General features: G+C 41.6%; 2 protein-coding genes across 2 annotated transcripts; one reads left to right on the top strand and one right to left on the bottom strand.

Moving 5' to 3' along the window:
- Positions 1-8,027: 8,027 nt before the first annotated feature.
- On the bottom strand, positions 8,028-9,561 carry LOC148568488 (uncharacterized). Its single transcript, XM_088484711.1, has 4 exons — positions 8,901-9,561; positions 8,769-8,793; positions 8,347-8,472; positions 8,028-8,211 (listed from the first exon to the last, which is right to left on the bottom strand). Exons 1-4 carry the CDS (start codon positions 9,559-9,561, stop codon positions 8,028-8,030), a joined length of 996 nt encoding a protein of 331 aa, XP_088340837.1.
- A 10,991-nt stretch (positions 9,562-20,552) lies between these two features.
- LOC107639455 (putative glutathione S-transferase) lies at positions 20,553-21,775 on the top strand. The gene is made up of 2 exons (XM_016342954.3): positions 20,553-21,037; positions 21,209-21,775. The coding sequence occupies exons 1-2, from the start codon at positions 20,723-20,725 to the stop codon at positions 21,563-21,565; spliced, it is 672 nt and encodes a 223-aa protein (XP_016198440.1). The 5' UTR covers positions 20,553-20,722; the 3' UTR covers positions 21,566-21,775.
- The last annotated feature ends 584 nt before the right edge of the window (positions 21,776-22,359 follow it).

Raw genomic sequence — 22,359 nt, 5'->3', positions numbered from 1 at the left:
GAGCTCAAACCATTACCACCATCCCTAAAATATACATTTCTGGGAGAAGGTGACACTTTTCCAGTGATTATGAGCTCTGCTTTAAATCTACAGGAAGAGGAAGCACTTATTCAAGTGCTAAGGACACATAAGACAGCTCTTGGGTGGTCCATAGATGACCTTAAGGGCATAAGCCCAGCTAGATGCATGCACAAAATCTTATTGGAGGATAATGCTAAACCAGTGGTTCAACCACAGAAGCGGCTAAATCCAGCCATGAAGGAAGTGGTGCAGAAAGAGGTCACCAAATTACTGGAGGCTGGAATTATTTATCCTATTTCTGACAGCCCCTGGGTGAGCCCTGTCCAAGTTGTCCCCAAAAAGGGAGGCATGACAGTGGTTCATAATGAAAAGAATGAACTGGTTCCTACAAGAACAGTTACAGGGTGGCGCATGTGTATTGACTACAGAAGGCTCAATACAGCCACCAGAAAGGATCATTTTCCTTTACCATTCATAGACCAGATGCTAGAAAGACTGGCAGGTCATGATTATTACTACTTTTTGGATGGCTACTCAAGCTATAACCAGATTGCAGTAGATCCCCAGGATCAAGAGAAAACAGCATTCACATGTCCATCTGGAGTGTTTGCTTATAGAAGGATGCCATTTGGGCTGTGTAATGCGCCTGCAACCTTCCAGAGATGCATGCTCTCTATTTTCTCTGATATGATGGAAAAATTTCTGGAAGTCTTCATGGATGACTTCTCAGTATATGGAGACTCATTCAGCTCCTGTCTTGATCACCTGAAACTAGTTCTGAAAAGATGCCAAGAGACCAACCTGGTTTTAAACTGGGAAAAATGTCACTTTATGGTGACTGAAGGGATTATCCTTGGGCATAAAATTTCAAACAAGGGAATAGAGGTGGATCAAGCAAAAATAGAGGTAATTGAAAAATTACCACCACCTGCCAATGTTAAGGCAATTAGAAGCTTTCTGGGGCATGCAAGATTCTATAGGAGGTTTATAAAGGATTTTTCAAAAATCGCAAAACCTCTGAGCAATCTGCTAGCTGCTGACACGCCATTTGTGTTTGACACAGAGTGTCTGCAGGCGTTTGAAACGCTGAAAGCCAAGCTGGTCACAGCACCAGTTATTTCTGCACCAGACTGGACATTACCATTTGAGCTAATGTGTGATGCCAGTGATCACGCCATTGATGCAGTACTGGGGCAGAGGCATGACAAGCTTCTGCATGTCATTTATTATGCTAGCCGTGTTTTGAATGATGCCCAGAAAAATTACACAACCACAGAAAAAGAATTGCTTGCAGTGGTTTATGCCATTGATAAGTTTAGATCATACTTAGTAGGATCAAAAGTGATTGTGTACACAGATCATGCTGCTCTTAAATATCTACTCACAAAGCAGGATTCAAAACCCAGACTCATAAGATGGGTGTTGCTTCTGCAAGAGTTTGATATAGAAATAAGAGACAGAAAAGTGACAGAGAACCAAGTGGCTGACCATCTGTCCCGGATAGAGCCAATAGAAGGGACGTCATTCCCCTCTCTTGAAATCTCTGAGACCTTTCCGGATGAGCATTTGTTTGCCATTCAGGAAACACCATGGTTTGTAGACATTGCAAACTACAAAGCTGCAAGGTTCATTCCCAAGGAGTATAGCAGGCAACAAAAGAAAAAATTAATTACTGATGCAAAGTACTACTTGTGGGATGAACCCTATCTCTTTAAGAGATGTGCAGATGGCATAATTCGTAGGTGTGTGCCTAAAGAATAAGCACAAAGGATCTTATGGCATTGCCATAGGTCACAATATGGAGGTCATTTTGGAGGTGAGCGAACAGCCACCAAGGTCCTCCAATGTGGCTTCTACTGGCCTACACTCTACAGAGATTCTCGAGAGTTTGTACGTAACTGTGACAGTTGCCAGAGAGCTGGTAATTTGCCTCACAGTTACGCCATGCCTCAATAAGGAATCTTGGAGATTGAGTGGTTTGATGTATGGGGTATTGATTTCATGGGGCCTTTCCCACCATCATACTCAAACACTTATATTCTGGTGGCAGTTGACTATGTATCAAAATGGGTTGAGGCCATTGCCGCACCCACCAATGATACTAAAATAGTACTGAAATTCCTCCAGAAACATATATTCAGCAGGTTTGGTGTCCCCAGGGTACTAATCAGTGATGGGGGCACTCACTTCTGCAACAAACAGCTTCACTCTGCCATGGTCCGGTATGGGATTCGCCACAAGGTGGCAACTCCATATCATCCACAGACAAATGGGCAAGCTGAAGTCTCTAACAGAGAACTAAAAAGAATTCTGGAACGGACTGTAAGTACCCGTAGAAAGGATTGGGCACGAAGCTTGGATGATGCTCTGTGGGCTTACAGAACAGCATTCAAGACTCCTATAGGGACCTCTCCATACCAACTTGTGTATGGTAAGGCATGCCACCTGCCCGTGGAACTGGAATATAAAGCCTACTGGGCAACCAGATTCCTAAACTTTGATGCCAAATTAGCTGGAGAAAAAAGATTGCTCCAGCTAAATGAGCTAGAGGAATTCAGATTCACTGCTTTCGAAAATGCCAAGATTTATAAAGAAAAATAAAAAAAGTGGCATGACAGAAGCTGTCATCTAGAATCTTTGAACCAGGACAAAAGGTTCTGTTGTTTAACTCTAGGCTCAGGTTATTCCCCGGGAAACTGAAGTCCCGGTGGAGGGGACCATATGTGATTACAAGTGTATCACCATATGGTTATGTGGAGCTTCAAGATATTGATTCTGATAAGAAGTTCATTGTTAATGGACAGAGAATCAAGCACTATCTTGAAGGCAATATTGAGCAAGAGTGCTCAAGGCTGAAGCTAGATTAAAAGCTCAGCAAGGTCCAGCTAAAGACAATAAAGAAGCGCTTGCTGGGAGGCAACCCAGCCATGGGACATCACTTCCTCTAAGCATTTTGCCCTATTCTTGATCTTATTTGTTTATATAAAGTTCACTGATACTAAGGTAAAGAGTCAATTGTATAAGTTCACAGGGTTACAGAAGGATTCTGCACACAAAACAGAGAAAAAGAGCTCTCTGGCAAGAAAATGCCAGTAAGAGTCTGTTTTGGGCGTTCAACGCCCAAAAGAAGCATCCACTGGACGTTGAACGCCAGTAAGGATAGCCATCTGGGCGTTAAACGCTAGAAAGAAGCATCTTCTGGGCGTTGAACGCCTGAAAGAAGCTCCTTCTGGGCGTTTAACGCCAGATTTACAGCGTCTTGGGCGTTCAGAAAAATGCCCAGTGACAAAGGAGTTCCTGGCGTTCAACGCCAGAAAGAAGCAACAGCTGGGCGTTCAAACGCCAGGATGGTGAGGAGGAAGTGAATTCGTTTTTACTTCATATTTTTCATTCTAAATTTAATTTTCATGTTTCAATTCATGATTTCTTGCATAAACATGTTAAGAACCCTGATTTCTAAAATCCCTAATTTCTAAAAACCCTATTTTAAAATATCAAATGTATCTTAATCCATAAGCACAAATCCTTTTTTATCCAATTCAACTCTTTTTCAAAATTTTCAAAACAAATCTATCTCTTTTCATTCAAAAATCTTTTCAACTAATCAATATCTTTTTCAAATCTCCATACTATCTTTTTCAAAAATCCAAATCTATCTTTTTCAAATATCTTTCATATCTTTTCAATTTTAAATCATATCTTCTATCTTATCTTTCTTTGTATTTTCGAAAAAAACACCCCCCCTCCCTTTAAATATGGGTTCGGCTGCCCATCCCTCCTATCCACAATTGCACCTAGCTCTCCTTCTCTCCCTCTCCTTTCTTTTCTTTTTGCTTGAGGACAAGCAAACCTCTAAGTTTGGTGTACCTATCCGTGATCACTAAGATCATGGCTCCTAAAGGAAAACAACCCACTCCAAGAGGCAAGAAAGAGAGTGTTCCAAAACCACTTTGGAATCAAGGAAGTTCTCAACTAAAGAACATTCAGACCATTATTACAAAATAATGGGTCTAAGATCAGTGATCCCGGAAGTTAGATTCGATCTGAAAGAAGACGAATATCCGGAGATCCAGGAGCAAATTCGAATCAGGAACTGGGAGATCCTAGCTAATCCTGAAACGAAAGTGGGAAGGAATATGGTCCAGGAGTTCTATGCTAATATGTGGCAAACAGACAAGCAAAGACTATCTGGATCTGCTCTCTATGACTATCGGACCTTGGTCAGAGGAAAGATTGTTCATACCCACCCTGACAAGATCAGGGAGATCTTAAAGCTACCTCAGCTGAAAGATGATCCAGACTCCTTCAATAGGAGAATGATGAGAACAGATAAGGGCCTGGATAAGATTCTAGAGGATATATGTATCCCTGGAGCCAGGTGGACCACCAGCACGAAGGGTGTCCCAAATCAACTCAAAAGAGAAGATCTCAAACTAGTTGCCAGAGGATGGCTGGACTTCATTGGGCATTCTCTGCTGCCCACTAGAAACCGTTCTGAAGTCACTATTAGAAGAGCAGTGATGATCCATTGCGTCATGATGGGAAAAGAAGTGGAAGTTCATCAACTGATTTCAACTGAATTTTACAAAATTGCAAACAAAAATTCTAAAGATGCCAGGTTGGCTTATCCAAGCTTGATTTCTATGCTCTGTAAGGACGCTGGAGTAAGGATGGGAATAACTGAGTATATCTCAGTTGAGCGGCCAATCACCAAAGCATCAATGGAAAAACAACAAGCACAGGATGACCCCATCAAGAAGAAAACACAGGAATTTCTCCCAGAAATCCCTCAATCTGAATACTGGGAGTATCTTAAAATATCTATTACCAAGATGCAAGAAGCTATGGAACAAATAAAGAAAGAACAGAAGGAACAAAGTAGCATTCTTTGCTATTTGCTTAAAGAACAGGAGGAGCAAGGGCGTGATTTAAGGGAATTGAAGCGCCAGAAATTATCTCTTGAAGGACCAAGCACCCCGCAGATTAGAGGAACATCCACTTCCTAGAACAAAGGTTGTTAAATTCTAATTTTTGCTTTAACTCTGTGATAGTTGTCATTATAGGAGTTTACCTTAGAAAGTAGATATAAGTAGTAGTAATTAGCATACCTATTTTGATCTTAATTTCAATTAAGTTATAATTTATTTTTCTCATCATCAGCAAACATGAATAAAATAGTAGATCTTTAGAATAAGAGGCAATAAATTTCGAGTTTTTAACAAGAAAAATTCTAATTATTTACATGTGGTGGCAATGCTTTCTGTCTTCTGAATGAATGCTTGAACAGTGCATATGTCTTTTGAATTTGATGTTTAAGACTGTTAAATATGTTGGCTCTTGAAAGAATGACGAACATGAGACATGTTATTGATAATCTGAAAAATCATAAAAATGATTCTTGAAGCAAGAAAAAACAGTGAATACAAAAGTTTGCAGAAAAAAAATAGAAATAGAGAAAGAAAAAGAAAAAGCAAGCAGAAAAAGCCAAAGCTCTTAAAACCAAGAGGCAAGAGCAAAAAGCCAATAGCCCTTAAAACCAAAAGGCAAGGGTAATAAAAAGGACCCCAAGGCTTTGAGCATCAGTGGATAGGAGGGCCTAAAGGAATAAAATCCTGACCTAAGCGGCTAAACCAAGCTGTCCCTAACCATGTGCTTGTGGCGTGAAGGTGTCAAGTGAAAACTTGAGACTGAGCGGTTAAAGTCAAGGCCCAAAGCAAAAAGAAGAGTGTTCTTAAGAACCCTGGACACCTCTAATTGGGGACTTTAGCAAAGCTGAGTCACAATCTGAAAAGGTTCACCCAATTATGTGTCTGTGGCATTTATGTATCCGGTGGTAATACTGGAAAACAAAGTGCTTAGGGCCACGGCCAAGACTCATAAAGTAGCTGTGTTCAAGAATCATCATACTGAAATAGGAGAATCAATAACACTATCTGCATTCTAAGTTCCTATAGATGCCAATCACTCTGAGCTTCAATGGATAAAGTGAGATGCCAAAACTATTCGGAAGCAAAAAGCTACTAGTCCCGCTCATCTAATTAGAATCTGAGCTTCACTCAAAAACTCTGAGATATTATTGCTTCTTGACTTAGTTGTATTCTATTTTATTTGTCTAGTTGCTTGAGGACAAGCAACAATTTAAGTTTGGTGTTGTGATGAGCGGATATTTTATACGCTTTTTGGGGTTAATTTCATATAGTTTTTAGTATGTTTTAGTTAGTTTTTGGTTTATTTTCATTAGTTTCTAAGCAAAATTCATATTTCTAGACTTTACTATGAGTTTGTGCGTTTTTCTGTAATTTCAGGTATTTTCTGGCTGAAATTGAGGGAGCTGAGCAAAAATCTTATTCAGGCTGAAAAAAGGACTGCTGATGCTATTGGATTCTGACCTCCGTGCACTCAAAGTAGATTTTCTGGAGCTACAGAAATCCAAATGGCGCGCTCTCAATTGTGTTGGAAATTAGACATCCACGGCTTTCCAGAAATATATAATAGTTCATACTTTTCTTAAGGATAGACGATGTAAACTGGCGTTCAATGATAGTTCCATGTTGCAGTCTGGCGTCCAGCGCCAGAAACAGGTTACAAGTTGGAGTTCGATGCCAGAAACAGGTTACAACCTGGCGTTGAACGCCCAAAACAGCCCAGGCACGTGAGAAGCTTTAGTCTCAGCCCCAGCACACACCAAGTGGGCCCCAGAAGTGGATTTCCGCACTATCTATCATAGTTTACTCATTTTCTGTAAACCTAGGTTACTAGTTTAGTATTTAAACAACTTTTAGAGATTTATTTTGTATCTCTCATGACATTTTAGATCTGAACTTTGTAATCTCTGACGGCATGAGTCTCTAAACTCCATTGTTGGGGGTGAGGAGCTCTGCTGTGTCCTGATGAATTAATACAAGTATTTCTGTTTTCTATTCAAACATGTGTGTTCCTATCTAAGATATCCATTCGCACTTCAACATGAATGTGATGAACGTGACAATCATCATCATTCTCCCACGAACGCGTGTCTGACAACCACTTTCGTTCACCGTAGAATGAATGAATATCTCTTGGATCTCTTAATCAGAATCTTCATGGTATAAGCTAGATTGATGGCAGCATTCAAGAGAATCCGGAAAGTCTAAACCTTGTCTGTGGTATTCCGAGTAGGATTCAGGGATTGAATGACTATGACAAGCTTCAAACTCACGAGTGCTGGGCGTAGTGACAGATGCAAAAGGATAGTAAATCCTATTCCGGTACGATCGAGAACCTGCAGATGATTAGCCGTGCGGTGACAGCGCACCTGGACCCTTTTCACTGGAAGGATGGATGGTAGCCATTGACAACGGTGATCTACCAACACACAGCTTGCCATAGGAGGACGTGCGTGCGTGAATCAGAAACAGAGGAAAGCAGAATTTCAGAAGATAAAGCATCTCCAAAACTCCAACATATTCTCCATCATTGCATACAAGTATAATTTGTGTTCTGCCCTTCTTACTTTTCACAACTCAAATTAAGAATTATTATTGATATTATATCCTGACTAAGAGTTACGAGATAACCATAGCTTGCTTCAGGCCAACAATCTCCGTGGGATCGACCCTTACTCACGTAAGGTATTACTTGGACGACCCAGTGCACTTGCTAGTTAGTTGTGCGAAATTGTAAGAGAGTAATGTGAACATTGACATCACAATTTCGTGCACCATGGTCTCAGCCACAGTGAACTCCGAATGGTCCCTGTCGTACAAAGTCACTATCAAACACCTTGAGGCTTTTAGATTAGCCTGAATTGCCTTCAGCAAATGCTGACTAAACCGATGCCCTGTTCTCAACTGTGCCTCTTCCTCTCTTTCTTTTCGAACAAAAAGCTCTGCTAATCTACCGTATGTGGACTAGACCGACAAACACACCGGAAGGTTTCTTACACCCTTTAGGATCGAGCTAAAACACTCAGAGATGTTCGTGGTCATATGACCGAACCTCCTACCTTCATCGCAATGTTGAGTCCACTACACAGAGTCAATCCGGTTGGCCCAGTCACACATGGCCGGGTCTTCAGAGCGGAGGATGTCAAACCAGTAGTCGAACTCGTCCTTAGTCTTCGCATAAGCAGCATTCACTAGAAACCTCCTAGCATCCTTGCCCTTAAAACTGAGGGCAAAGTTCGCTGCCACGTGTCGGATAAAAAATGCCCTGTATGCAGTAGGCAGAAGTCAACCGCTATCAAGAGTCTCTAGTGCAGCCTTGATCCCGTTGCACCTATCTGAAATGACTAAAATACTCGGTTGAGGTGTTATGTGCTGTCGATGGTGGGATAAGAAGAACGACCATGACTCTGCATTCTCACCCTCCACAGGTGCGAATGCGACAGGAATTATATTGGAATTGTTGTCCTGAGCAATCGCAACTACTAGTGTTCCACCGTATTTTTCGTACAAATGGGTCCCATTAACACTGACCAGAGACTTGCAATGTCAAAAGGCCTAGAGACACGGTGGGAATGTCCAAAAAAGCCAGTGAAAATAAGCTTGCTCCTCATCGACTTGACCACCCAATCGCATAGGGCTAGTTCTCAATACTGCAACACTACCCGACATCGTCATCTGTACACCTAGCACCTATCGCGGCAATTCATTATATGACTCTTCCCAGTCTCCGTAAATCTGAGCCACGGCCTTCGGCTTAGCCATCCAAACCCTCCTATAAGTCAGTCTAAAACCAAAATGGGCCTCTGTCGCATTCTACAGTACCTTGTTCCACACGACAGCATCGACTCTAATCATAGGCAGTATGAAAGCCGATATCACATGGTAATCAAGCCTCCTGTGATCACTGGATATGCAAGTGGCCAGACAAGTATGCGGTCCATTGTACCGTTTTACCTCCCAAATATCTCTGCGCTAGCATAGACATACGAATCAACCATGTGCACCCATTGCCGAATTCCTTACACTTCCTATGGTACTTGCGGTAATCAGATTCCAACACTTTATACTCAACCCCACGTCGGATGCTGTATGTATTCATGCTCAGCACGACCTCCTCTTTATCCAGAAACTGCTGACCAACTTGGAACTCAACTAGTCCTCCTGTATCCTGTGTGTCTCTGGCCCCAAATCTGACAGGTACAATAGGTTCCCCCTGCTGTCTCATGGCATCCAAGTCCAAAGTTAAAAAGTACGGGGGGTACTGTGGAGTTTCTGAACTAGCCGCTTCACTACCCCCAGCTGGAGTACTCCTCGCTAGCTCATTATCACTATCATCGGTAATCGTGACGGGCACCACATCATCATCATCCTCATCCTGAAATACATCTTCCACACCATCCAGTGCTCCACTCTGTCGGGATTCCAAAACCACATTAGGAATGCCATGCAACGCAATCGCAACATTACCGACAGGTCCAGTGTCACCCACTTCTCCGTCACGAGTACGGTTTAGATCAGCAGTAAAGAACGGGGAGGCAACGAAAACTGCCTCAGGCTCCATCACAGGCAGAGATGAAAAGGCACCAACAAGCCTCAAACTAGAGCAGGTTGCCATGACTGAAGGCTAAGGACTGCGGTTAGAACCTCCTGAACTAGAGACCACATCCACAGGCTTGGCCAATAGCTCAGAGGTCCTCACCTCTGAGAATTGCCAATGACAATGGAAATGAACTTCCAAATCTTCGTCGTTGTCTATTACGAACGAATCATACTACCAAAGATGCTAAATCGACAATGCCTCATTCGATTTATATAGAAAGTTCCTTTAAGAATATGCACGTAACGTAATTTCCTTTGGGTGATCTACGTAATTTTTTAGTGCTATTGATTTATTAGGATTATTTATTCTTAAAATTGATTATCAATATAAAATATATATTAAAATATAAAATAAATATTTAAAATTAATTAAATTATATATATTTATACACAAATATATAATAATAAATTTTAATAGATATTTTAGTGTAGAAATAATATTTAAAAAAAATAAGATAATGAAACAAGTGTGGAAACATCTCATTGTGATATTCTGCCTTGGGATAAGTATTTTTTTCGTCCCTAAGGTCTGGGGTCAAAATCAAAATCGTCCCCGACCTTTTTTCGTTATTAAAATCATCCTCAACGTTCAAATACGCTTTAAAATCAACCTTTTTACCAATTTTATTTTTTTATTACCAAACTACCCATCTCATTAAAAAAATTATAAAATAAAATAAATATAATTATAAAATAAAATAAATATAAAATAAATAAAAAAAGGAAAGAAAGGGATATAGAGAGAGAAACGGGGGGAGAGAAAGAGGGGGGTGGCTCTGCTCGACGGTGACGGTGGTGGATCTCAATGGCGGCGGCGGCGTTTCTCGGCGGCAGAGGCGCGGCGGTGGCTGAGCACGGGTTTCCCCTCTCTCTCCTCTGCTCCCGAGCTCTCTCTCTCTCCTCAGATCTCACTTGCTCTTTTTCTCCTCTGGCTCTCTCTTCCTCCAGCGACCACCACGGCCACGACGCACTCAACGGCGGAAGCAGTTCGGCGATGGCCCAACAACGACGACGACGAATTCCTTGCAGCAATAGACGCAATAGTGAACAGCTCCTCCTCTCATTCGCGCTCTCTCCTCTCCATTTCAGGCTCAATAACGATGGCAGTTTTACGGCGGATCTTGGGGGAGAGAAGGGAAGCCGCACCGATTTTGATAAAGGTGCTAGATTTTTCTTAGCTAATGAAAATGAAAGCTATAACTAAAGTTTGATTGGGTAAAATGTTCTGAAAATGTGTTTGTACTCTAAAAAAGAATAAGCATTTTACTTAAGCCAAGCTTTCGGTTTGATCTTGTGATGCTTTTTGTTTAGAGTTCCTTTGTGTGTGTCTCGGCAATGGAGGACTCAACCAAGGTGCGGTTGGGGATGTGCCCCCACTGTTTCACTATCCTTCGTATGCATGCTGATTATTCTCTCTTTGAATGTGGTGAATGCCATATTGTTCTTGGAGGTACCTTTTTTATTTTTCAGATTCTTGTCCTTAACATTTTGTTCAAGTTGTAGCTTATTTTAAGAACTTCAATTATCAAGGAAAGATCGTTATTTTCAAAGCCATCTTAATAAGAATTTTAATCGTAATTTTATGTTTTATTTTAAGTTAACTTTAGGCTATGTGCCTTTATATTTTGATGTGTGTTTAAGACATGATGATGATGAACCTATTTTCCCTTTTTCCTCATCTTGGTGAATAGGAAGAAACCTTATACCTTTAAATTTGGCCATTTGGGTCTTTTATATTATGGTTCCCACTTCCACTTTTGTTTGCAGCAAAGCATAAAGGACTTGTTACCTCGTTGGAGATGGAAGATAGTGCTAGATCAAGAGGTTCCTCATCATGGGGGAGAAAATCAAAGAAAATAAAGAGGAAGGTGCAGAAACAGGAACAGAGGTCTCAAATGGGATATCAAGAAGAGCACAAATTCTGTGAGAGAATGTCTGATTTGGAAAAGCAAGAGAAAGATGAGATGGAGTTTTTAAGAAAGCTCTTGGATGATATAATAGATATGAGATTACCCAATTACGATTATTCTAATGAGGGAAAGTCTAAAAGCAGTTCTAGTTTTGTTAGAACCCATTCAGATCCATCCTTTCTCAAATATTCACAAGGATCACGTGAAACAACCTCAATATCCTACTCTGACTTTTCAAGTTTTAAGGACACTGTCACTCTTGACTCTTCAAGTGAGATTGAGGAAACTAAGTCCAAAGGAAGCAGATTGCCGCTTGATTCATTATTATCTTCACATACAACAGAAGCTTTCTCTAGCATGCATAGTCATCAAGTTGAAGCTGATATTATTCCCAAAACTAAACAGAAAAAGGACACACAATCTTCATTTGGTAAAGCTGATATTCCAATCACCCCACAAGTTGATATTCCAATCTTCATTTGGTACCACAATTGAAGGCCTTATCATCCAACCTTCACAGCCTGAAAATTGAGGGGTGTGAATCCTTAGAGGCTCTTCCAGATGACTTACTAGCAGGGACAACAATTCTTTTTCTCTTCTTCATCAGCAACAACAACAAATCCAGCAAATTGAACAATAACAAATTCAGCAAAATAAATCACTAACAAATTTAAATTTGACAACAGTTCAACAATCATCAATTGCACTTCAAATCCAAAATCAACAACCACAGAAATTAAAAAGAATTAAAAAAAAGGATGTTCATGTTCTTAAATCTCAGCATATCGAACACCGAAGCCGAGCACCGCGAAGAGGAGGAGGCTCCTGCCACCGTTATCGAGCCCGAAATGGAGAGGAGAGAGCGCGAATGAGAGGAGGAGCTGTTCACTATTGCGTCTGTTGCTGCAAGGGATTCGTCGTCATCGTTGTTAGGCCATCGCCGAACTGCTGCCGTCGTTGAGTGCGCCGTGGCCGTGGTGGTCGCTGGAGGAAGAGAGAGCCAGAGGAGAAAGAGAGCAAGCGAGATCTGATGAGAGAGAGAGAGCTCGGGAGCAGAGGAGAGAGAGGGGAAACCCGTGCTTAGCCACCGCCGCGCCTCTGCCGCCGAGAAACGCCGCCGCCGCCACTGAGATCCACCACCGTCACCGTCAAGCAGAGCCACCCCCTTTGTCAAATCTCTCTTTAATGGCTTCTACGATCTCCTTCAAGTCCTTATGCCACACCACCATCTTCATCTCCATCATCTCCCCATACTTGCTGCTTGCATCATCCTCCTCCGCCACCGGCGCCGCCTTCTTCCCTGCCATCGGAGGCGGCGGCGTCACCGGATCTCCTACCACCAATGATCCCCTCATGGAAGACCCCCTCACTGACGATCCGAAAGAATGAGGAAGAAGGAAGTTAAAACTTGGAAAGGAGGGTCAGGGGCCAGAGAGTTTGGTTAGATCTGAAAGTAGGAGGAAGGTAAAATTTTGTTGGGGGGGGGAAGGGGGAAGAGAGACCGAAGAGGCTGGGAGTGGGGTGGGGTGGGGTTTTTCTTATTTTTTTAATATTATTTGTTTTAAAGGTAAAATTATCAAAGTATTATTATTTTTTGTAAAAATGACGATTTTATAACGTTTTGTAACGTTAAGGATAATTTTAATAAGAAAAAAAGATTGGGGACGATTTTAATTTTGACCCCATATCTACTGGACGAAAAAAGTATTTACCCCTTCCACCTTCCAAGTCTAAAGTCTAAACAAGGAATGATACAAGAGAAAACACCAAACCAAAATAAAAAAGCTACAGTTCATCTCCATTACAACCCGTTGCTGATGTAATCCCTTGCATCACTTCTGGTCCTTCCGCGTGGAAAGTTATTGAATAGAACAGAATAATCCTTTTGAGAATAATAATAATAATAATAATAATAATAATAATCTTTTTGACGGAGTTGGAGTATTCAATAAGAAAATTACTGTGCTCTAAAACTTTTGAGAAATATTTACACAATTACACGTTTTGCAACATAATTAAGATGTATGTCGAATATTAAATTAATAGTTGTAATTATTCCTAAGATATAGGAGTATTAAATATAGACAATTTTGTAAAAGAAGAGAAGATAACTTTTTGTTTTTTAATTATTTTGTTAGTTTAATTTCATTAAATTTATAATTTAGTTTTTACAATTTCAGAATTTATAATTAAATTTTTATATTAGACTATTTATATTTTTATACTAGATATTAATTTTTAGATACATTTTTTTCCAAAATATAAAATTGAAATGGTTTAAATCAAGTAATTCTGATCATTTCTAGTTTTCTTTGCTCAGCTCCAAATTCATGGTTCATTACATTTGAAATTTGATCACAAAAAGAATTTAAGATTATTATATTTATACGAACCAAATTAAGTATTCTTATGGAAACCCTAGCTGATAGCCAATAACTGAAATGGGAGGCAGAGGGGCTGTGAGAGGTGAGTACTCCAGGGGTAGTACGAGAGGAGTACAGTTAACACCAAAGGATCCTAGAATTTGGAATCGGGAGGCATATCATCGTTTGGAAAATGATTCATTCTCTGTGTTTGTGGATAATCTACCGGCTGATATCTCAAGGAGGGAGCTGTATCACTTATTTTGTTGGACGGGAAGAATTAACGACATATATCTTGGCCGGAAACGAAAGAGTGGTGTGATCTATTTATTTGCCTTTGTTCGGTACACGACAAAAGGGGGCGCTCTCAAGGCGATTGCAGAAATGAACCAGTGGAGATTACGGGGGAAGGTAATTACCGTCGGGGAAGCTAAGTATCGAAGACAGTTTCAGATGGGTGGCACAGTGCGGAAGGAAATAACAAGTCCCATTGGCGGTGAAGCAGTGGATTCTTATCAGGGGAATGGGGTGGCTGCGGCCAAAGCTATGAAGGAACAGCCAGTGCGAGACCATAAGAATGCCACAGAGGGGAGTGGACCTATGAAAAGAATTGATGTGCCGGTAGTCGAAGCAAATATGGAATGGTTGGCGAGGAGTTTAGTGGGGCACACGTTACACCCAGTGGACCTCAGATCAGTGAAGACGGTGGTGTCTAAAAATCTGCCCAACATTGTGGATGTTAGGGAGATCGGGCCGTGCAAAGTGCTGGTAATATTTGATACTGTGCAGCATGCGGAGGGAGTGTTTACATTCAAGATGGATAATTTGTTGCAAGTATTCCATAGGATCTCGCGTTGGGAGGAATCGGAATGGTGTATTACTCGACGAGCGTGGCTGGAGTGCTACGGAATTCCTTTACATGCATGGGCGCCGGAAACGTTCAAGAGAATAGGAGGGCAGTGGGGCAACGTGGTCCAGTGTGATGTAATGACGGGGGAAGGAGCATCGTTTGAAGCAGGGAGGATTCAAGTTGAGACGGGGGTATTCGATGTAATCCGAGAATGGATGCAAATTGTTGTTGGGAAGACGGTGTTTGAGATCTTTGTGAAGGAGGTAGAACCACAGGAGGGCGGTGCGGTCAGCATGGGGAGAAGCAGAAGTGTCTATGCGGAGAATGAAGTTTCTGGCACCGCTGGCACGGCCATGAAGAAGGGGGAGGGTAGTTGGGACCCGGCGGCAGAACTGGTTACTGGTAGGCCTACGGAGGCTGAGCACGGTGAGGACAGAATAGTAATCTCTGATGTGTTATTGAATGATGTGGACGTTGCCTTTTTGAAATTCAAAAAGGATACGGTTGTACCGGATTCAGCTAGTACCAAGGACGGTGAAGTAGCGGGTTTGAAGGGATGTGAGATAGTTCATGAGGGGGAGTCGGAGAATACAGTCACGCAAGTATGGGGAGGGGTAGGAGGAGTTCATGCAAAGTGGGCTGATCCATTTGGTATGACTAAAGAGGCCCATCCGGATTGGGACCAAGCTGGGACACGGTTGGAGTATTGTAACAGTATGGGCTCGCATTCAATTGGCCCAACACCAACTAAGAACGGAGGGGGGAGGCTGACCGTAAGGGACATGAGTATTGAGAGGGAGCCTGTTGTTGGGCTGGGCCAGGATGGCCTCCTAACTGAAACGGCGTATGGTTTTCTTTCCATTGGAGGCCACGACGGGTCGGGCGGCCTGAGGATCCGGAGGGATCCACGGGAGCTGTTTGAAGCGGCGCCGATGGAAGGTTTGCGAGGGCTGGGGTGCTCACCAGCGGAGAAGGATCCTGAGGCGAGAGGGTTTCCGCTTAAACTCGGGGATCCGTCGGTGGATAAGAACCCGGAACTAGAGGAGATGGTGGGGGGCGGAGGACTGATCGATGGGGTGGGAGTTGAGCTTGATGGGGGAAGGGTTGCGCAGAAGGGGACGGGAATCAGGGCGGCAGTCCACCGGCAGGAGCAAGGGGCGCAGGATGGGATAAGTGAGGTTGGCTTGCACGATGAGGGATCCCAAGCGGGATTGAGCTGCCTAATGGGGAAGGATGGTACCTCGGGAGCACAGGGAAACGCAGTGAGGGACGTCCCGGAGGTGGCTGCCTGTGGCAATGCCCGGGGGGCAGGAGCAGGGGCTAGGCTGGGCACAGTTAGCCATTTAGAAGGCGAGGGGACACAGGAAGAGCAGCGCCAGGAGAATCAAGCAACCTGGGCATTGGCTGTGGAATCAGGAGCGGTTTTATGCGATGAGGAAGAAGATATTATGGCGATTTTGCAAGCACAAAATGAAGAAATAGCAGCTAAGAGAAAACTGGCGAAGCAAAAGGAAAAGGCGAGAAGGAGTCGACCAAAAAATAAAAATAAGGTGAGCAAATCTTTATTTAAATGATTGTGAGCTGTTGGAATATTAGGGGGTGGAGGGGGGACGGTAAATTAAGCATGCTGAAATCTTTGAAAAATAAATATAATTTGAACATGTTGGGATTGCTTGAAACAAAAAAAGAAGTGATTACTAAATATGAGGTTGCAAGGCTTTGGGGATCTAGTACTGCTGGTTGGGAGTTTGTGGAATCTGCAGGAATGGCGGGGGGTCTGCTATTAATTTGGGATGAAGGAGTGTTTCAAGTAGATCAAAGGTATAAAGGTGAGAGGTGGCTGTGTGTTGAAGGCGTTTTAACAAAGACCAACTTCCGATGTGCTTTCTGTTTGGTGTACGGGGCGCATGGGAGGGAGGCAAAGAGGGGGGTGTGGGAGGAACTGAGCTATGTGGCGGGGTTGTGTCAGATTCCTTTCTGTTTTCTCGGAGACTTTAATGAAATTTTACATGTAGAGGATCGTAAAGGAGCTACTAGCTTGATGGCGTCATCGGAGGAATTTAAGGAATGGGTGCGAGACATGCAGTTGATAGATTTGCCTCTTACTGATAGGAAGTATACATGGTTTAGGGGGCGTTCCTGTAGTCGGATTGATAGGGTGATGGTTAATGTTGAATGGACTGAGGTGTTTCCGGATATTAGGATTAAGGGTGGCCCAAGGGGATTGTCTGATCACTGCCCAGTGATCATGGAACTAACAAGAGTAACGGGGCCCCCTAGACCATTCAGAAGTTTAGACGCCTGGTTTACGCATGAGGGATTTCTGAGAATGGTGAAGGATGAGTGGCGAAGCCTCGGAGAAACGCAGTTCCCGTGCAAGCTGAGGGCTCTAGCAATACAACTGCGGCAATGGCACAAGGATAACTTCCGGGACATGGATAAGAGACTCATGAGGTTTGAGGAGGAGCTCACCAAGCTGGACAATTCAGTCAGTGATGGAGTTTATGATGGTACAACGGAGGCTAGAAGGAAGGCGCTTGTGAGCTTTTGTTCAAAATGGTATATTAGAAAGGAAATGCACTGGAAACAGATGTCTCGGTCTAAGCATGCTGCAAACATGGATAGGAATACCAGATACTTTCATAACATTGCTTCGGCCAGAAGACGGAATAACAGGATTGATGCTCTGATGTTACATGGAAGACTTGTGCGGAATCAGGCGAGAATAAAAGGTGCGATTAGAGGGTTCTACAAGGATTTATATCGACAGGAATATGTTCCGAGGATTGGAATCAGAGATGGGTTAGTAAAGTGTATCCATAGGGATGAGGCTGAAGCTTTAGAAGTGATGCCGACGGATGAGGAAATTAAGGAGGCTGTGTGGGACTGCGAATCTTCCAAGGCCCCAGGGAGTGATGGGTTTAACATGAACTTCATAAAGAAATGCTGGGATGACATTGGGCCGGAATTCACTGCTGCGGTAATGGGGTTCTTTCAAAGTGCGAAATTGCCAAAGGATGTCAATGTAACGTGGGTGACACTAGCTCCAAAGTTTGAAGGTGCAAAGGAGGTGAAGGATTTTAGGCCGATTAGTATGGTGGGGTGTGTGTACAAAGTGATTTCGAAAGTGTTGGTGCACAGGATGCGATCTGTGATGTCGGGACTGGTTGGAGAGACTCAGACTGCGTTTGTAAAGGGAAGGAAAATTCATGATGGTGCACTCATAGCCTGCGAGACGGTTCATTGGCTGAAGACTCGGAAAAAGTCAGCAGTCATTATCAAACTGGATTTTCAGAAGGCCTATGACAGAGTGAGATGGGATTTTGTTGACATTGTGCTACAGAAAATGGGCTTCGGCCAAAAATGGAGGAGCTGGGTGAAGGAGTGTGTTACTACGGCCACCATGGCAGTCTTGGTAAACGGGGCACCTTCCAAGCCATTCAAGATGGAGAGGGGACTAAGACAAGGGGACCCACTTTCTCCATTGCTATTCGTATTAGTTGTAGATGTGTTGCATAGGATGTTGGGGGAGGCTGTGAGGAATGGCCGCATTGCTCCACTGCTGGTAGGAGGAGATCTTATTGAACTGTCACACCTACAATTTGCAGATGACACTATTTTATTCTGCCCGCCGGAGACTGAAACAATTGTAAACTATAAGAGACTGTTACGGTGCTTTGAGTTGATGTCTGGGCTGAGCATTAACTTTGATAAATCGAATATGATATCGGTGAACTGTGAGCAAGGATGGATTGATCAGGCATGTGGACTGCTGGGATGCCAACAAGCTTCTCTACCGGTTAGATACTTGGGAGTTTCTCTAGGTGCGAATCCGCGCTTGGTGAAGACTTGGAAACCAATCATTGATAAGGTGGAACAGAAGCTGAGTTTGTGGAAAGCCAAGGTTTTGAATAAATCAGGTAAGCTGGTCCTTATCAAATCGGTGCTGAATAGTCTCCCCATCTACTACCTTAGTCTATACAAGATGCCGAAGGCGGTAGCGGACAAGCTGATTGCTTTACAACGGAACTTTATGTGGTGCAGGGAGAACGGGAACTATGGTATACCTATGGTAAAGTGGGAGATAGTTCAGGCTCCAAAAAAGGTTGGGGGATTGGGGGTTGGTGATGCAGTGCTGAGAAACACAGCGCTTCTGTTTAAGTGGTGGTGGAGGTTTTCAAAGGAGGATTGCCCGCTGTGGAAGAAGATTGTGTGTTCGTGTAATAAGTTGAACCCGGATGTCATGTTAGCAACTCAGCCTTTACCAGTAAAGGGTGGCCCTTGGAAGGACATATGTCAGCTGAATATAAAAGAACCGCGGATTCGTGATAAAGTGGTAAGTGGACTGGCAATGGAAGTAGGCAATGGTATGCAGACTCGATTTTGGGAAGATAACTGGGTTCAAGGTGGTACTCTGAAAGGAAGTCATCCGAGACTCTACTCTATTTCCAGTCAGCAAGGACTTGTCATCGGGGAGTGTGGTTTTTGGGATGGGCTTGATTGGATTTGGAATTTTCAATGGAGGAGGGCACTGTTCCAATGGGAGCTGGAGCTTGTCAATCAATTGCATGAGAGGTTAAGGCCAGTGAGGTTGTCATCAGGTAGGGAGGACAATGTGGTGTGGAAGTTTGAAAATAAAGGTATTTTCTCTACTAGTTCTGTGATCCAGGCTATACAAGCGGAGACATTATCAGCTGAGATAACGAGTTATAGCTTCACAAGTTCCATTTGGAAAGGTTTCGTCCCTCCGAGAATTGAGCTCTTTGGGTGGTTTGTGCTAGTGGGTAGAGTTAACACCAAGGAGCGGCTGACTAAACTAGGAGTCAACATTCTGGGGGATAGTATGTGTGTACTGTGTACCAAGGAATTAGAATCTGTTGAGCATTTATTCCTTAGGTGTGAGGTAACATGGCAGGTGTGGTGCAAGTGGCTGAGGTTACTAGGAAGGGAGTGGGTGATTCCCGGAACTGTTAAAGAAATGTTTGAAAGTTTGAAAGTTGGCATGGAATGCATAATAGACAACAGGGGAAGAAGATGTGGATGTCAGTGTTCTTTGCAGTGATTTGGAACATCTGGTTGGAACGGAATGCACGAATCTTCAAGAATGCAAGAGCAAGCCTGGAGGTCATACACACAAGGACGTTGATGAGCTACACGGAATGGAGTGGTGGTGATCCTGGGGGAGGATGAGAGTACTGGGGATAGTAGGGGTTGGTTTATTTGTTGGTAGCTGGTTATGTGTCTTCTTCTTTCTTTTATTTGCTCCACTTTAATGTGTTGAGCTTCCTTTGTTTCAAAAAAAAAGATTATTATATTTATTTTATAAAAAATAGTAAATATTTAACTAAAAAACTTTATCTAATATAAAGATTTAATTTAAACATTAAAATATAAAAAGTAATTAAATTATTTTCTTTTTGTTCTGGATTCTTCTCGTGCATTCGTCATGTCTCACGCCACTCCGTCCCATTCATTCGCATTTATTTTTAATTAATACAAAATGCCGTACTATAACTGTAGTCTTTGATTTTCGTCTTATTTAGAGTTTATTTCTTTATATTTACATTTTGAGTAATACGCTAAATTAATTTTTTAAAAAATTAATTGAATATTTTAATTTTTAATAAATTTTAATTACACATTAAATTATGTTAAAAATTTAGATAAGTTATTCTTTATTATTATTAAATAAAGTCATAGAAATCTTTAAAAAAATTTAAAATTCTTACATCAATATATTAATAAAAAAATAATCTGATATAAAAATTAATTTATTTATAAAATAAAATTTAATAATTAAAATTTGTTAAAACAAAAATATTAATTAAAATCTCTTATAGTTATAGTTTTTTATTCTTTCCTAGTCAACCATTGTCGACCATAAAAGTCAGTGTTAATGAGCAACGTGGTAGGTTGAAAATCAGGCTTCTTGGTTCTATAAATGCCCACACAAGTCTATCATAGGAATCACCAATCATATACCAAAATCTAAGTACATCTCTTATTTCTCTCTAAGTGCAACCAGATTTGAATTGCATTTTGCTTCTAACCAATATGGCTCAGGATGATGTGAAGCTCTTGGGGGTTGTGGGAAGCCCGTTTGTTTGCAGGGTTCAGATTGCTCTAAAATTGAAGGGAGTTGAATACAAATTTGTAACACAAGATTTGCAGAACAAGAGTGAAGAACTCCTAAAATACAACCCAATTCACAAGAAGGTGCCAGTGCTTGTTCACAATGAGAGGCCCATAAATGAGTCCCTTGTGATTGTTGAGTACATCGATGAAGCTTGGAAGGGCAAATCCATTTTGCCCACTGATCCTTACCAGAGAGCCCTGGCACGTTTCTGGGCCAAGTTCATAGATGACAAGGTAAATAATTTTAATTCTCATCATAAATAGTACTTTAATTTTCTTTACATTTAAAAATGACGTAAAAATGTTTTACATTATCCATGAATTAAACTCATAAAGTATAAATAAACTCCGTTCATCCGTAATTATGTTATTTTTTAACCATTAATTTAATTTGTGCAAATCCAGGTGTTCGGTGCTGCATGGAAATCTGTTTTCACCGTTAACGAGGAAGAGCGTGAGAAGAACGTTAAAGAAACACACGAGGCTCTTCAGTTTCTTGAAGATGAGCTTAAAGGCAAGTTCTTTGGAGGAGAGGAATTTGGCCTTGTGGACATTGCCGCTGTATACATTGCGTTTTGGGTGCCTCTGATTCAAGAAATTGCAGGTCTTCAACTGTTCACTAATGAGAAGTTTCCCAAACTCTACAAATGGAGTCAAGAATTTCTCAGTCAACCAACTATCAAAGAGTGTTTGCCTCCTAGAGACCCAATTTTGGCATTCTTCAAAGGTCGCTATGAAAGCCTTCTTGCCTCAGCAAAATAGAGTTGATACTAGAGAGCGGGTTGAAATGAATGTTGGAGTTTGTTGAGGAATGTATTGAGTTTCTTCCGTGGTGGTGTTGACGTGTTGTTGTTCAATTGTTTTTATTAGAATTTCGTATTATTGTAAACGATGCTGTTGCAACCTCGGATTCCTCCCTCTTAGAGAAATCCTAGGATCTTATCGGTTAATAAAAGAGTTTGGTAATAATAATTTTCTTTCCTGTTGGACTATTAGACTACATTTGTTTCTGAGAACAAGATAAAACTGAGAATAAGATAAGTTAAGACACTGATACAAAATTTTATATTTTTGTATTTTGTTTAATAATAAATTAGAACAAATTATAAAAATATAATTTATTTTTATTTTTTTCATTCAAAAAATTTGAAATGAAAAATATAATAATAAAAAATATAATTATAAAAAAATAACAAGAATAATAAAAAAAAATAAAAAATAAGTTGTATCTCTTGTTAGTGTCACCGTATCCTTCTTGTCACGATGGACACAAAATACACTAATTCAGTGTCTCTGAAACATTGTCTTTGTCCATATCTCTCCTGTCAAATACGATTTTGTGTCTCTGTTCCTGTCTCAGTGTCCTGTCTTTGTAAACAAACGCAATCTTATTGTTAAAAGCATGGGAGAACGGCAACACATTGGCCGGTTCAACACGATTAATTGAATTTGACCATCAGACGAGTTTGGTTTAAAATAAAAATCACTTGGCAGTGAATCGAATAAACTAAAAAGAAAACAATTAAAAGATCAATTAATCAATTAAATTTATGTCA

This window comes from Arachis ipaensis, chromosome B4 (genome assembly GCF_059453495.1).
Source record: "Arachis ipaensis isolate K30076 ecotype BB chromosome B4, ASM5945349v1, whole genome shotgun sequence".
Lineage (NCBI taxonomy): Eukaryota > Viridiplantae > Streptophyta > Magnoliopsida > Fabales > Fabaceae > Arachis > Arachis ipaensis.
Note: the sequence above shows the minus strand (reverse complement) of the source record. Positions and strands in the feature narration are given on the sequence as shown.

Bases quoted from the DNA above. Each gene is read 5' to 3' on its own strand.
- LOC148568488 (XM_088484711.1), bottom strand. From the start codon at position 9,561: ATGGCAACCTGCTCTAGTTTGAGGCTTGTTGGTGCCTTTTCATCTCTG. The intron at 8,473-8,768 runs GTACTGTAGAAT...GTCTCTGGTCAG, and splicing joins ATGCTGTCGTGTGGAACAAG to TGTTAATGGGACCCATTTGT. The intron at 8,212-8,346 runs GTCGTTCTTCTT...TACTGCATACAG, and splicing joins GGTGAGAATGCAGAGTCATG to GGCATTTTTTATCCGACACG.
- LOC107639455 (XM_016342954.3), top strand. From the start codon at position 20,723: ATGGCTCAGGATGATGTGAAGCTCTTGGGGGTTGTGGGAAGCCCGTTT. The intron at 21,038-21,208 runs GTAAATAATTTT...GTGCAAATCCAG, and splicing joins CCAAGTTCATAGATGACAAG to GTGTTCGGTGCTGCATGGAA.